The sequence below is a fragment of the Microplitis mediator genome, chromosome 7, assembly GCF_029852145.1.
Source record: "Microplitis mediator isolate UGA2020A chromosome 7, iyMicMedi2.1, whole genome shotgun sequence".
Lineage (NCBI taxonomy): Eukaryota > Metazoa > Arthropoda > Insecta > Hymenoptera > Braconidae > Microplitis > Microplitis mediator.
The window spans coordinates 7,454,597-7,470,752 of NC_079975.1; the positions used below are offsets into that span (position 1 = coordinate 7,454,597).

The 16,156-nt window shown below is 33.1% G+C and overlaps 1 protein-coding gene across 3 annotated transcripts in view; it reads right to left on the minus strand.

Moving 5' to 3' along the window:
- LOC130671478 (hepatocyte nuclear factor 6-like) overlaps positions 1 to 16,156 on the minus strand; it is a 62,261-nt gene extending 46,105 nt beyond the window's left edge. For 2 of the 3 annotated variants that reach the window (XM_057475393.1, XM_057475395.1), the window contains exons 1-2: positions 12,963 to 16,156; positions 3,889 to 3,996 (exon numbers count right to left, since the gene is read on the minus strand). In XM_057475393.1, coding sequence (XP_057331376.1) covers positions 3,889 to 3,996; positions 12,963 to 14,535 — 1,681 coding nt within the window. In that variant the 5' untranslated portion in view covers positions 14,536 to 16,156. The remainder of the gene's footprint in view (positions 1 to 3,888; positions 3,997 to 12,962) is intronic. The other variant, XM_057475394.1, reaches the window with a different exon arrangement.

Sequence of the window (16,156 nt, forward strand, 5' to 3'; positions counted from 1 at the left end):
ACGTTATAGTAACCATGACCATATATATGGTAACCATTACCATAAGTATATAGTAATGGTTACTATATATTATGGTAATGATTACAATAATATTATGGTAATCATTACCATAATTCTTTCACATGCGATATGGGAACTGTTACCATAATGATGGGAATTGTTCCCATACTTATGGGAACGTACTAGAAAGTATGGGCCTATATCCCATACTTCCAAGTAATTACCATAACGGTATGGGAGGATATTTCATAAACGTACTAAGAACGGTTACCGTAAATTTCTCTTCATGTAATTAACATTACGATAAAATGTCACATTTTTTCTATACCACTCTGCTATATTTATTTATATAGTTTATTTTCAATCTGATATTTTTTAAATAGATTCAGATTTCCGCGTCTAATTTTAAACTAGTTCAAAAGTAATATGATAATGATAATAACAATGAATTTTTCCTAAGATTAAATGACTTAATTTTTTTTTCACTCCCTTAAATTCAGGTCATCTCGTCGAAATAAAATTAGAAATTTTATTTAATAACTTGATTGATAATTCAACAGAAGAAATGTACATTTTATATTTTTGGAGCATTACGATAAAAATAATACCATTAAACGCGATTATTTTTTAACAACTGGAATTTCGGTCAGTTATTTTACGATTCAAATTACACTGATATTAAAATTAATATTTAACGATGCTCTCTCATATATCAATATATTTTTAGTATCATTATTCTATACATTTCAATATCTTTATATTTTTAAAACTAATTATATAATTGAGAATTTGTGCAGATGACTTCTATTATTAAAAGACGCTGTCACTTACAAAAATTATAGAAATTTTATCTTGGAATATATTTTTGAAAATATTTTTCAAATTTACAATTTAAATATCAGAAATTATCTTTTCAAAAAAATTCGATTTTGAAAAAAAAATTCAAACTTCCCGCTTTAAAAATATCATTATTTTATTTGAATCCTCATCAATTTAAAAAAATGTAATAATTACCGCGTAAAAGTGAAAAAAAAAACGCAGTTGAAAAAAATGTATATACAGTTTTTGCAGCCGTGCTATAAATTTACTCAATTTACAAAAATTACTATCGATTGATTCACGATTACGATCTTTAAAGTACATACACTATACAATTTAGATTTGAATCAAAAAAAAAAATATTTACATACCGACCGAATCATCATGACTTGTTTTATTTTATCATAAAAAATAAATCTCCTTTTTACGTAATTAAAGTAAAAAAAATGTCACTTAAATAATTAAACAAAATGTATTTTCAGCTGAAGAATTTACCGCGAGTTCTTCAAAATAATCCGTATATTTTATTATATTTTTCTCATGTATTTTCCCAAGTAGTAAAGAATTTTAATACCCGCAAATATCTCAATTGGATAAAAGTAAATTAATAACGGATGTAAAGGGACCGTAGAGAGATGATTGGTCGTGATTTTATTTTTATTTTTATTACGAATGTAAAAAAGCGAGGAAAAGTTATGCAGATGACTGAAGTAAGAGGGTAAGGGGTCAGGCAATAGGGACTAGGTCTGTAAAGACGAATACAAGTCCGAAGAAAAGCGACGTCATATATGAGGTACTCCGGGATGAAAGTCCTCAGAATCTTGTAAGTCCTCGTAGTAAAGAGAGAGAGGGAGAGACTGGATAGTAGTCTAACACACGCGAATGGGCACGATACCAAGTTTAATTAGGTGCGCCTTCATTGGTATATACTCTGCTACACCCCGTCATCCCCCAACCGGGTCTCGTGTATACAAGCCGATATCCATTGCAGAGTATCGGATAGTAGAATGAGTGCCTGAGGAGGGTAGTAGGAGTACAGTAGGAGCATCAGCCAGGATGAGAGATAGGACACTGAGGAAGAGATGAAGCTGCTGGATGAGATGCTTTTCTTCTCTCTATCTCTCTCTATTCGTACCCTTTTTTTCTGCCGTCTCTTTTTCTTTCGTTCTTGCTTTCTTTCTGGTACCAGTGAGAGCAGTAGAGTATAGATGAGTAGGGTTGAGTATTATATAGAGTCATCACAAACGTCGTGGCATTTGAGAGGGGGTAGTTTTAACAGATTATGGGATGAGGAGAGACTTTTGTACACTGCCCGGATTGAAATTTAGCGTGGGATTCTGAACTACCGAGATTACTCTCTTCATGGGGACTTACTCGATACTGTGTTGGGATAACTTCGATTCTAAGCTCCAACTCTTGGCTTTATCATTCTCATTATTATATTCGACAGAATACTTTTGTAATTTTACGATACTAATTCTGTTATTTTTAATTATTTGCTATTGAGTAAACAGACATTATTATTTTTTTTTTCTTTGATGAATAAAATTTTTGAAAAACGGATCAAAATAGGTTAGATAATTTTAGTAGGGAAAATTAAAAAAATTTTTTTTTTCAAAATTCATTAATTTTGATTTTATTTTTGGTTGTAATGAAAATTTTGGAAAAAAAATTTATTTCTTTTTCAGTTCTCTCCTCTAGTGTAGAAAAAAAAATATTTAAAAAATATCCGAAATTTGACACCGCGTAAAAACTTCAAGTTAATGATTTCTTAAATTTTTTGAAATTTAAATCGATTGATTTTAATTTAAATAAAAATGATATCTGATAAATTTGTAAAAATGACATTTTAGTTAACTGATAATATGTTGAATTATAAATGGCGGAAATGATAAATTTTTTGAATGTTAATTGAATAATTATTCATTTGGACAGTAAGGATATTTTCAAAGATATTTTCTATTTAATTGAAGAATTCAATATTCCAATAATTGAAATAAAATAACTTTTTGAAAATTATAAAAACTGAGTTTATTTAATTAATTATAAAAAAGGAAATATTCAAATTTCATTCATAAAGAGTTTATTGTCATAAATTAATTTCATTGTTTAAAACTTTATTCGATGAACTATAAAAGAAATTCAAATAATTAAAACGGATATTGAATTTAATTTTACCAATTACTCGCACTGACAATATTTTATTTTTTTATAAAATATCATTTTGTCCTGATTTTTAAAAATATCCGACATTTTCTTATCATTCAAATTTAATTTTATACAAAATTATTTTTTAAAAATCCGAAATGATAGCGGGAAAAAATGGGTCACCCAAAATTTCGATAAAAAATTTGATTTTACCGAAAATTGTTCTGTAATTTTTCTGTAACTTTTACTCTCAATTTACAAATAATTCTCTGCGCATTAAATTTTCTTAAAATATTTCTATTTTTTTTTAACCTGCGTCATTTTTCCCAAATTCAAAAAAAAAATCAGTGGCAATTTCCCATTATATTTAAATGCAAACTGAAGATCCGGGAAATTCCGAGTAAAAAAATTGACTACTTCTTTAATCATCCCCTCCCCCACCCACTTTAGACATAAAAAATTTCCAATTAAAAAAAAAATATATATTTACATAATTTATGATAATTACGGGGTAAAGTGCAGCAGAGGGTTTTCAATGGCCGCCTAGAGAAATATTCTACATGCTATCAGAGCAGTAGTAAAAAATCCTTGGAATCTACGGTTTCATTAAAAACAAAATAATAAAACAGATCAGTGCTAAATTATTTTCTAATGCTCGTGAAGACGAAACTAAAAATAGGTTATAATTAAGTGCAAAATACCTAATTGCAAAAAAAATAAAAAAGTTAATAATAATTTTTGTACAGTCAAAAAAAATTGCGGATTGTCACGAAGATCACACTCGAGATTTTTTAAATTCTTTTAGTTAAAAAAAAATAATGTAAATTATTTATTAATATTAATTAGTTAGTTAATTAATTAATTAATGAATTATTTATTATTGATTCCGTTAGATGTTAATGATTGAGATGTTGATATTACCATATGAGTTGTGAAACTGTTGATGATGAGTCTCGATTCCTGATCCTGGGTGGTGGATATCCAGCATTCCATCCGGGTCACCTCCGCTCTCAGAGCAGTTGCTCAGGGCTAAAACCAAACCGATAGACACACACCTTGCGTTTTCACTAATATTCATATTATTTATTTAAGACAACACGTTTTCCGTTTTTTTTTTTTTTTTTTTTTTTTATTAATCTATTAAATACTTTTACACACTAAATTTTTTTTATTTATTTATTTTTGCGATAAGTCATTTTCTAAAAAAATTAATTAATTAATCAAAGCAAAAAAATTATAAAGTATTAATTAATGACTTGCCGCAGATTTTTTACGCTAATTAATTATTTGAATTCCGAATTTTTCATAATTGATAAAAAAAATTTGAACGAAATTTAGCGAATCGTTGTCGCTCTATTTCGTAAAAATTGAACTAAATATTGATAATAAAAATAAATAAATAAAAATTATTAAAATAGTTTATATATTAGAGTATGAAAAAATGATAAATAATTATAGTCTATAGTATTTAGTTTAAATTAAGTTTTAGTTAGGAAATAGTTAGGAAAATTAAAACGGAAAAAAGCGGAAATATTTTATTGCAAAGTAGATTTTTTTTTGAAGGATAATAGAGAACCTGTGAAATTAACTGAGGAAAACAAGAGAAACCAACAAAACCTATGTATATTTTTATTTGTTTAATCACAGCAATAGATAATTATATATTTTGAGAAGAGATTTTCCTTCATTTTTTGACAATCCATCAAAAGGCTACAGAATGAAAAAAAATTTTTTTGATTCTTTGAACTGTTGAGTTGCCTTCCAAAATGCATATTATCAAATTTCTTGCGATATTTAAAAATATTTACGTTTAAATTTGCCTACTAAAATTTTGAACACAGAAAAAAAAAAGATTTCTCGGCTCAAAAAAATTTTACACCAAGAAAATGTTTACTTGCCTCAATAAATTGTTGCTTCATAAATTGAAAGAAAATAATTTTCTTAGGGCGAGAAAAATTTTTCTTGAAGTAAGAAAAAATTTTTTAAGGTGAGAATGAAAATTCTTGTGGCAAAAAAATTTTTGTCTTCAATTCCCAGTGCAAAATATTTTTTGCGCCAAGAAATCTTTTTCTCTGCGTACCCAAGTCAAAAAACAAATTCTAGATTAGTCCTCAAAAGCCTCAATTCCTTTGATGTTTTATTTGCCGCTCAAAAAGTAACTCCATACTAAAAATCCTCAATGAGAACTATGAGGTCTACATGCGAGTAATTAATCGATTTTAAATTGTAACTAGGATTTTTAAAAATTTTAGATGGAAAAGGGAGGGGAGAGAATACGTCGAATGAGACTTTTGAGGTTCAAATGTGGATAAAATCCTGTATGTTTTGAGTATTTTGAGGCTCTTCCCGGGTCACGATATCTAGCCTCAATCTAGCCTTATCGAATCCAAGGAAGCCTTAATCCAGCCTCACTGAGTAAAGAAAGCATTTTGAGCCTCAAATGATGTTCAAAAGGCTTCAATGAGCCTCAAATGGTGATCAAGGAGCCTCAAATAATACTAATCGAATTTAAATTACATAGTCGAGTAGTAGGTTCATTTGAGGCTCATCGAGGCTTCTTGAGGTTCTTTGAGAATCATTTGAGGCTCAAAATGCTTTCTTTACTCAGTGAGGCTAGATTAAGGCTAGATATTGTGACCTGGGTCATCCAGATTATGTTATTCCAATTTAGTCCTCAAAGTGGTAAAATGGGTCGGAAGTACCCATACGAAAAAAATATATATCCGGAATATATCCGGGCAAAATTGAATATATGTCTCATACATGCAACATATATTCAGATTTGCCCGGATATATATTTTTTTCGTATGAGTACTACTTTGAGGACTAAACCAGGATAACTTTCTATACTATTGTCAATCTTGAACTTCTAAAATGATCCTCAAAAACGTCATTGAGAACTTTGAGACTTAAATCCGAATTTGTTTTTTGACTCGGGATAGATAAAATAAATATCAAAAAATAAATTTGAATCTATGATATTTTTTTTCTATTTCTACCCAACACAGCAATAAATTGCATTGATAATTAAATCTCTACGCACTTGAAATTTTCGGCAAAACAACTAAACAGTAATTTTCAATATTTGTATTCTTTAAAACAAAAAAAATTTATAAGTACGCAGCACTCGCTTAAATATTCCAAAGAAACTAAATATCAGGCAAAAAAATATCAAAAATTTGACCCTTCTCTATATTTTTAACATCAAGATATTCGTAAAATTTAAAAACAAAGCTGACAATTTAAAAAAAATGAAATTTTAAATAACAGCAAAAATGCGGTGCTCATGTCTATCCATTTGGTTTTAATTAAAATCCCGAATTACAAAAAAACAAAAACAAAAAAAAAAGTTAAACAAACAACCGGGCAATTAACAGCATGTTGATAAAAAATTTCTACCAATATAATTATTTTAAAATTTGAAAAAATTGTTTTTACTCCGCAGGTCGACATCCACATATTTTGTGTAATCTTCCGTGTAGATATTGTTGGTTTCGCTATTTCATCTTCTAGGTCGCTGTATATATTAATGTATACATATATATTTTAATATATATACATATACATATATAATATTATTATTTAGTTGTCGTGCGCACAGAAGTTTATATTGTGAATTTTTTTTATTTCTGTCCGTGAATAAATCCCGAGTTTCACGGTAAAGAGTAATAAAATATACCCTCGTCGAATGAAGGTATATAGAAGTAAGTAGAGGGATAAGTTCCTATCAAATTGCTGTAAGGGGTTTGCGTGCGACAAAAGAACACGCAAATAACGCGAATAATAATCAGAGGGTTTACTGCAAAGAAAGACGCGAAAATGTTTTTTTTTTCAATCTATACAACGAAGAATAAATGAGAAAATTATGAAATGATGATGATGTTGTTGTTGTTAATGTTGGAGTAAATGTTGTACATATGTGACATGTAACAGGAATATTTTTTTTTTTTTATTCAGGTATAGAGTAACGATGTAGATACACCCAATTGTTATTTTGTTGTATATATATATATATATATATATATATATATATATATATATATATATATATATATATATATTTATTGTAATGCAATTTATCTATAGAAAAATACCTAACAAGTATCGTCTTGCATTTATCAGAGTTAGCAGTCGTTTAATTTGATCTGACTCGAGGTATGACAACAAAATATATTAGTATATGTATATATTTATTGTGTGTCAGGTGTATCAGAAAAAATTAAAATTTTTTTAATGTACTTGAAGTTTGGAACGTTTTTGCGCAACGAACGAAAAAAATTGCACAGTAAGAAATCTATTGGATGACTAGATTTCCAAAATATTTTGCATATAGATGCTGATACGTCAGCCAAAAATCTTATGCCACCTCCGACCGGAACTACGCCTTAAGCACGGCTGCCCGATTTCAAAACACAGTAACTGACAAAAATAAAATTTTTGAAATATGCATCGAATCATGTTCATAAGACTCCACTGGAATTAACAATACTAAAAAATCGATTTCGAAAAATTTGTCACTTGCTGTGTTTTGAAATGGGGCAGCCGTGCAGCAGTCGAATCACATAAATTTTTTTTCATTTTCGTTCCGCGGAAAACGTTCCGATCTTTTGGTACATGCTTTTTACACAGTTAGAAATTTAGTGTTAAATTAAAGACAAATCGTGTGGGCAAAGGGTCTACACAAATTTTAGTGTTAATTAAACACATAAAGTTTGTGTTGATCGTTAACACAAATTTTATGTTAAATAGTTGAACATAAAATCTGTTATTTTGACAGAAAATTTGTGGAAATTTAACAGACTTTTTGTGTTAAAATTAACTAATAAATATAAGCACGTGACCTAACCGACTCAAGTATACTGATCTACCCTTAGCACAACTTATGTCAATTTACCAAACAATTAGTTCGATTTTCAATGATTTTTATAAAAAACGGAGCTACGAATTATCCTCCCGTAAAATGAGAATAAAAAATCATGGAACCTGATGATAAAAATATGAAAGTTATCTATGATTATATTTTATTGTAAGTCAATTATAATCCAAGTTTCCTTGTAGACAATGCTGCCAAAATGCTTTGCTTGGTTACAGTAATGAAGAAACGCGCGGGAGTATTTAGCTAAACACAAATTTTGTGTTAATTTTCGAATAACACAAGAAATTTGTTACATTACAGATTTTCTAATCATTTAACATAAAAAAATCTGTTAAAGTAAAATAACACAAACGGTTTGTGTTGAATTAACAGATGTCTGTTTGGAAATCAACACAAATAATTTTTTAACACAAATACACTAAATTTCTAACTGTGTATAACACAAAATATCAAGATGTAAAATGTTTTTTTTTAAAGATAAAATAATAAAAAGTAATTATTAGCGGGTAAAAAAGTTGCTGCTGAATATTTTAATGGCAGGTATATTTTTTTAGCAGGATTAAAAGATAGTAAAAAAAAGTAGGACATGAGTTGACTTGGACTTTTCAAGTACTTTGAAGTTGTTAAGGTAACTTTACTTTGCTATTTTATTTTTGTTAAAAGACACTAAAGGGACCTACCATCGGGGCTTTTATAAATCTCAGTATGGTATTTTGTAGTTCACTTAAGTTGGTTAATAATAAATTTAATTTAACGACTGACTATTCATTAATTATTTATAGATGTTTGGTCCGGGCGTAAGTGAGATAAAGTGCAATCGTTTAGAAAATTATAAAATATTATTTAACAGAGACCGGGTCATGACGAGATGTAATTAAAAAATTCATAATTATTTTTTTTATGGTCCATTTTACCCCCCTTTTTTCACTTTCAATAATCAGAAAATAACTACAAATTCCTAATAAAAATTTATATTTTTCATGCCCATTATCCCCCGCGTATCCATAAATTTTAACCTTGACGATAAAAAAAAACCTCGCGTATCCCATCATGCCCCAGTTTCTCTCAATAATAAAAAATTTTAATTTAAAAAAAAAATATTTTCTATTGGACGTCACTTTATTCATTTTTCTCCCTTACCAGAAGACAACAGACGAAGTAAAAAATGAATGACTGTACAGCTGATTGCTTTCACCTGATTCTTTTTAAATTGAACATACATACGGTATATGACATGAGGAACATAGACAGAGCAATAGTGTATATCAGAACTAAATTATTGAGGTACAGTACTGGCGAGGAAGACTGGTGCATTATACAATCTAACCTGTTTCTACGAAGACGGATGTTATAGCATTCAGCAATAGCACCTAGTAGTCGACTTGAGTTTTACCCCCTATCCTCTTACCCTCCTCATGCGATTGTCAAGCCTTTTCACCTCACAAAAGCCAAGGTAGCAGTAGTAGCAGTAGCAGTAGCAGTAGCAGTAGCAGTACCACCAGGAGAAACAAGAAGAGAAAGAGGAGTAGAGGTAGAGGTAGAAGTACTGGAGGATGACGTGGAGTTGGAGAATGAGGAGCTAGAGGAAGTGTAGAGGTGGAGGAGTTGTTGTAGGTGGAGGTAAAGCACAACTTGGCTACAAACTCTTAACCGAGACAAAACAGGGTTCGTATTGATTTTTACGCCAGTCCTGTGCACGTAACGTCCATCGCTGACACAGGGTAGCACCAGGTTTAGTCATGCCAGTTGGAGACCATAAATGTCACTTTAGACACATTAACAATTGTATATATATATATATATATATATAACTACGGGCAAAAGTTTGATAAAACTTGTTGTTGAATTTTTTATGGTGATTCAGCAGCAACCGATTGCTTACCAAAGACCAAAAAATATGACAGTAATTTTTTCAGTCTTGTTCAATTGAACATGATAATAGATAAGAAATGTTTAATGAATTAATATTTTAAAAGCTGTATGTATGTATGTGAGTGTGTGTGTGTTTGTTGAGGGTAAGACCACATGCAATAAGACCAGCGTTGTTTTCAAGCCTTGGGGAAAGTAAGAGTTGTCTAGTCCCTGACTTGCTAACTGGTGCATTCGACCCCTCGAGCCGATCAATACTATACTGCACACGCGACTACTTGACTATATTCTATAACCAATATGTGTGAGTATGAGACACCTGATTACTTGTTAATTAATCTACGAACCCATAACTATTGTCATCTAAGCGCTGGACGAATAAATGAGAAAATCACGGGTGAATGATATATAGTTGAGTAAATTAGTAATTAATAAGATGATACTTTGGATGAACATTTGAGGTGGAGAAAAAGTCGCGAATTATAGTAGAGAGTAATGACGAGGTTTTTGTCATCATTATATGGGGTAGGTAAGGAAGACTTTAATCAGCGTAAACAACCGTGTCCTTCAATCCCCTCGTGATTTTTTCCCGCTCAGAAAAAAATCAACGCGGTACCATGAGACTCTCGTATTGGAGCGGACTAACTAGAATGTCCTTGAGGAAAAAAGTTACCTTCTAGCAACTAATAATAATAATTATTATTATTATTGTTATTATACACTGTAAAAAAAGGGGTAAGTCCAGGCGGTGTAGGTGTTAAAATTGGCGGTGTTAAATTCTAACACCGAAAGCAGTGTTAAAATAAAACCGCCGAAGGTGTAAATATTATTTACCGGTGTAAAATATTCTTCGGTGTTGAAAATATTTGAGAAACCCCATAAGTCATGTTTTTTACGAAATTGGGTTTTTTTAATTTTTGAGTTCTTTGGATGTCCCTCCATATAAATCAATCAAAATTTGCATCAAAGCGTTAAAAAAAAATTAACGGGGTGACAGCAATTTCATTTAATTGAAAAACCCCATAAGTCAATGACTCAAATAAACATATGCAGTTTTAGTTTTACAGAAATACTTTTTTTTTTTTTATTTAAAATTCGCGCTTTTTTGGGAAATTAATTTCAAATGTTATTTTATTGTTGACTGTTACGTGACTAATTATAATGTTTAAATTAATTCTAATTTTTTGTAATTTCTAAGTTTTAGAGTTCAAATACATATTTAATACTTCATTTTATCAGTGTAATAAATGATTTGAAAGGGAACATTTAAAAAAACAATGATTTTATAAATTTTTTTTCCGTTTGGTTGAGAAACCCCATGAGTCAATCAACTTTAAATAATTTTTTTAAGTAGTTTCAGTTAAAAAATTAAATTTTTCCTGTTGGAATCTTTTTCAGAGACGCTAACATTATTGTATCCAATTATTTATTTATTATTTTGATGTCAAGTTTTTCCAAAAAAATATTTTTTGTGTTTTCTGAAAAATTTTGTTTTCTTGACTTATGGGGTTTCTTAAATAAACGAATCTTTTACTTTGAGAATATTTTTGCTTACTCGATTACTGCAGTTAAAAAGTGTTTTTATTAATTAATTAAATTATTGGTGGTTAAAATGGTAGCCGTAAAATTGTGTAATTTTTAAATAAATTACGTATAAAATAAATAATTATTTAAGTAAGTACACAGCAAAATTGAAATTTTCCCAGATAATATTCATTAAATTTTTATATTTTTTTCGATGTAATATTTTTTTTTCTAATTTCTATACGTGGAATTTTTTTACACCGATTTAACACCGCTTAGATCGATATTTCATTTTGCCACCGCTCTTTTTACAGTGTCATAATAATAATTAATTCAAAATAAATCAACCATACTAAAGTTAGCCGATAATAGTTTTTGGACTTTATTCAAAATAATAAATTATAAAAAAAAAAATATTTAAAAAAATTGCACCTACAGTTTTTTTAATTTTCTACACGTGCATATTTTTAGTTTTTTTTTTTTCTTAATTGGTTTGTTGGAAAAAAAATCCAAAAATTGTTAATTGTCTGCTAACTTATAAATCATAATAGATCAACTGAATTTTATAATTGTCAAAATTTAAATTGACTCAACTACTCTATAAATTATTAATGTAAACTGAAGTTGTTTCAAAACATAATTATTATATCAGTCATAAATAATAATAATAATTATTATTATTGTTATTACAGAAATCTCGGAAAAGTTGTACTACAAAACACCCTTTTGAATTTATATATGTTGACGTACAGTTTGTACCTAGTGCAAGTTATATGTATATATACATATCTATATATATATATATATATATATATATATATATACATATAGATAAGGCTTAGACAGGTTTTGAGCAAGTGAGAAACCGGATAAGGGGATGACGGGTGGGTAAAAAGCAGCGTGGCGGCAGCATGGCGATGGCGTTGTCTATACGTAGAGGTCGCGCTTGCGTTTTAATCTAAAACACCACGTGACCGCGATCAATACTGCGTGAATATTGTTGGTTGTATTAACGTGTGTGTGTGTGTAAGTACAAGTACAAGTGTACATAAATGTGTGTGTGTATGAGCAATAGATAGACAACAGAGCAGAGAAGAGAAGGGGGTTGGCAAACCCGAAGGCCCGAAGGATGTTGAATTCGAAAAGTGTTATTCCGCGCGTCTATCTCTGAATGATATGGAGGAAGGGAACGCCTCTCCACGTGGGTACCACGTGTGCGCAAATGTTTTTCTGTATTTGTAGTTTTTTTTTTTTTACCGATACCTTCACTTTTATTCCTCAAGTCAATCAGCCCCAGAATTAAATCTATCCTCAGTATCTAATTGACAACAAACCCTCGAAACTTTTTCCTTCTCTTTTACTATCGTACATTTGATAAATTAATATATTCCTCTATTGGTTTACTTAAAGACTTTTTTTTAACGGCTCAAGTTCTTGTAATCAAGTCCGCATTTTACGTAATCGAGTCGAGCCTGATCGAGAATTTCGTGCGGGTGATTTATAAATATAAATAAAGAAAAAATATTCAAAAAGTAGAATAGGAAAAGCGACTAACGGGTGCGTGATATGTGGCCATAAAAAAAAATAATAATAGAAAGGTTTTATATTTTTTTTCTTACTATAGGTTTTGCGGAAAAAGAAGAAATAGAGGGTGTATATTTAAATATATATTATTAGTAATTTTTTTTTATATATATATTGAGGAAAAATATATGAGGGAACTCACCTGCGATCCGTAATGCAGACATTCTCTGAAACTCTGGTTCCTGCAACCACTTCCACATTCTTCGGAACGTTTCCCGTCCGCTTTTGAGTTTGGACCAGGGCTTAGGGTTACGCAGAAGGTCGCTGAGTGTGCCCTGGCTGCGACACAGTACCCTCTGTGCAAAAATAGCCTGGGGTATGCTGTATCTCTTTAACTCGGCACTGATCCTCTGGGCGAGTTCCTTAGTGTTGATTTCTTCAACTTCACTAGCACCGTTGCCCGCCGACGATACGGTTTTCATAACAACCGACGTGTGCTGCACATGCTGAGTGTGTGATATCGTCTGTTGTATCGTTTGCTGCTGCTGCTGTTGTTGCTGTTGCTGCTGCTGTTGTTGCTGCAATTGGGTCTGCAGCGGAGGCGGTGAAGCTGCCGGTACCGTAAGCGTCGGAGGTGAATGATGCGAGGGTGCGAAACTGGTGGCCGCAGATACCGGAGGTGAGGGTGGACTGAGTGCCGCTGGACTCTGCTGTAATCTCGGCAAAAATGCCGGCTCGTAATGTGGACTTGCTGATTTATGAGGCGAATTAAGACCACTTTGACTGTAAGCACTTTGGGGTGAGAGTGGACTTGGCTGCAGACCAGCTCCTGGTGATGGATAATTGTGCGGCGGTGACATACCCATCGGTGGCAATTTGTCATACGTGTAGGGCGAACTTCCCATACCCAAACCAATATTACCAAGACCATTGTTCTGCATAACAGCAAAACTACCCGACACACCACTCGCGGCATGTCCGCCGTACACAAATTTATCACTCATTGTCGATATAGGCGGCAATGGTTGAAGCGGCGTCAACGTCGCGTAGGACGAACCAGGTGAAAAACCTGGCGGTGACATTCTCTCAGCAACCGACGTTAGTGTTTGATATGTCGGCTCTGGTTGCATTGATCTAAAATCCGTCGCGTCAATCATACTTGCAACAGATACACTTATACCGGAGGTTGGCGATAATTTACCCGGACTTAATAACTCCGAGTCAGCGTCACGTGAATCACAGTCCACGTCCTGCGGTGGCACAATCACCGACAGGGACTCCCTCGCGCTCGCCCTACCCGGTGGTTCCTGCGACGAAGACAAATCCTCAGCGCCGGCGAGGTCTCGTTCCTCCTTGACGCCGAGCGCGCCGGCCGCGAGTAATTCCAACGGGATGCTCGCGCACCCGATGTCGGGACTTTGTGATGCCGAGGACGACATACCCTCGCCGCCAGTATCGCCACCCCCACCACCGCGAATTGTATTGTTACCACCGCCGCCGCCACGAGTCGCCTCGTGGTGGTGGTGATTGTGCTGCTGCTGCTGCTGTTGCTGGTGGTGTTGACTATGATGATGTTGGCTGTGATGATTATGAGGATGATGATGATGATGATGCCTGTTTCTGCTGCTTCCACTCTCACCATCACCAATCCCACCGCAATTGCCATTCGAGCCTCCACGCCCGTGAGTCGATAGTCCAGTCGGCGAGTCTACAGAGTCCAGCAATTGCTCGCTATGCGACCGATGATGATCGGCAATGTCCCCTATCCCTTCCATTTACGTACATTTAGTTAACCTTTTCTCTACCGCTCTCTACCCCCACCTTATTACTACAAATATTTATAAAAATAAAATCCCGCGTTTTATTTTACCCCGGGTTTTAGTCACCAGCGCCGTCTTGTCACTGTTATCACAACCAGCAGCCTCAGATCGTGCCGCCACCGTCAAACCCCCGGCGGTCTTTTTTACCTCAACCCTTTTAGTAACAACAACAACCACCACCACCACTACCACCAGCACTATCACCACGCGACTTCTGTTTATTATAAAACAGTATTTTATCCCAATCACTCAATCACAAATTACCGACAAATAAATAAACACCCACACCCGCCACTGTCAACAAACTTCCCGCACAGTTAATAAATATCCGCAGTTATCAATAAAATACTCAATGTTTCTATCAACTAAAAAACAACAGCGACACTGTTCGTCACTTGTAAAACTGTCTCTGTGAAATGATGCTCGGGTATTCAGTGCGCGAGCGATAGTATCAGGTCGGATCGGCATAGAGATCCGACACCGCAGCGGTGTCCAACGTGCGCCCATGACACACGCGATACGAGTGAATACCACACGTTTCGGGTATCACACACACACTGTACCCATATGTATACAGACGTAGCACACACACAGACCCACACAAAGTATAATACAATGAAACTAAAAAAGAGAGAGAGAGGAGAGACAGGGGCGGGGAGTACAAAGGGGAGCAGACGATAGTGGCGATGGTAATTTACAACAACAATAACAAGACACACATACGCACACAATGTTAAGGTTTAAGTTAAAGCTGTTGCGACACCCGAGCTGACGTGAGAGTCAGAGCCCGGCGTTTTCTGTTTTCTCGTTGCCCTTAACCCCTCTTTCACTGGCCAGTCTTCCTGCTGCTGCTGCTGCTGCTGCTACTTCCCTCCGCCCTCCTCCATTTCTGTCGCCACCACCACTACCATCCGGAACCGTCACACACCTCCACCCTTAAAAGGCACCCCTACAAACAACGTGGGACGCGTGCGGCTGGTCCAGGTGTTCTTCCTACTATTGTTTCTTCTTTCTTTATATATTCAAAGTCTTTTCTCATTCTCAGTACGCGTACAATTCTACCGACAAACTACCCCTTCATACATATAAATACAGACATATATATATGAATTTTACGGAGCAACCCCGTCCGCGCACTTTTCTCTTTCTAATTTTTTTGTTTTTTTTTTTTTCTTTTACTTAAACTTTTTTTACTCAGTCCTCAATTGACGACCGTTGCCAAGGGAATAAACCAAATGCTGCACTACTTGGTTATTTTATTACCACTAAAACGTCACTAAATAAAAATATTTTTTTGTAAAAATTTTAATTTTGTCCACAGATATGAATTATCATAAAAAAAATTTTAATTCCGTATTTTTAAATTATCGCGGTAATTAAATCTCCACTTGTACTTAAATATTATTCGTCTTATTTTATTTTACACCCACCACCACGACCTTCTCCACCATCACCACCACCACCGCGTCAGTCAGGTTTCTATCGATTTTCCGATACCTCGTGACCACTAGCTCGATGCGCCGATATTCCCTAACCATATAAACACCGATCTTACAACACCTATGTAATTAATTTA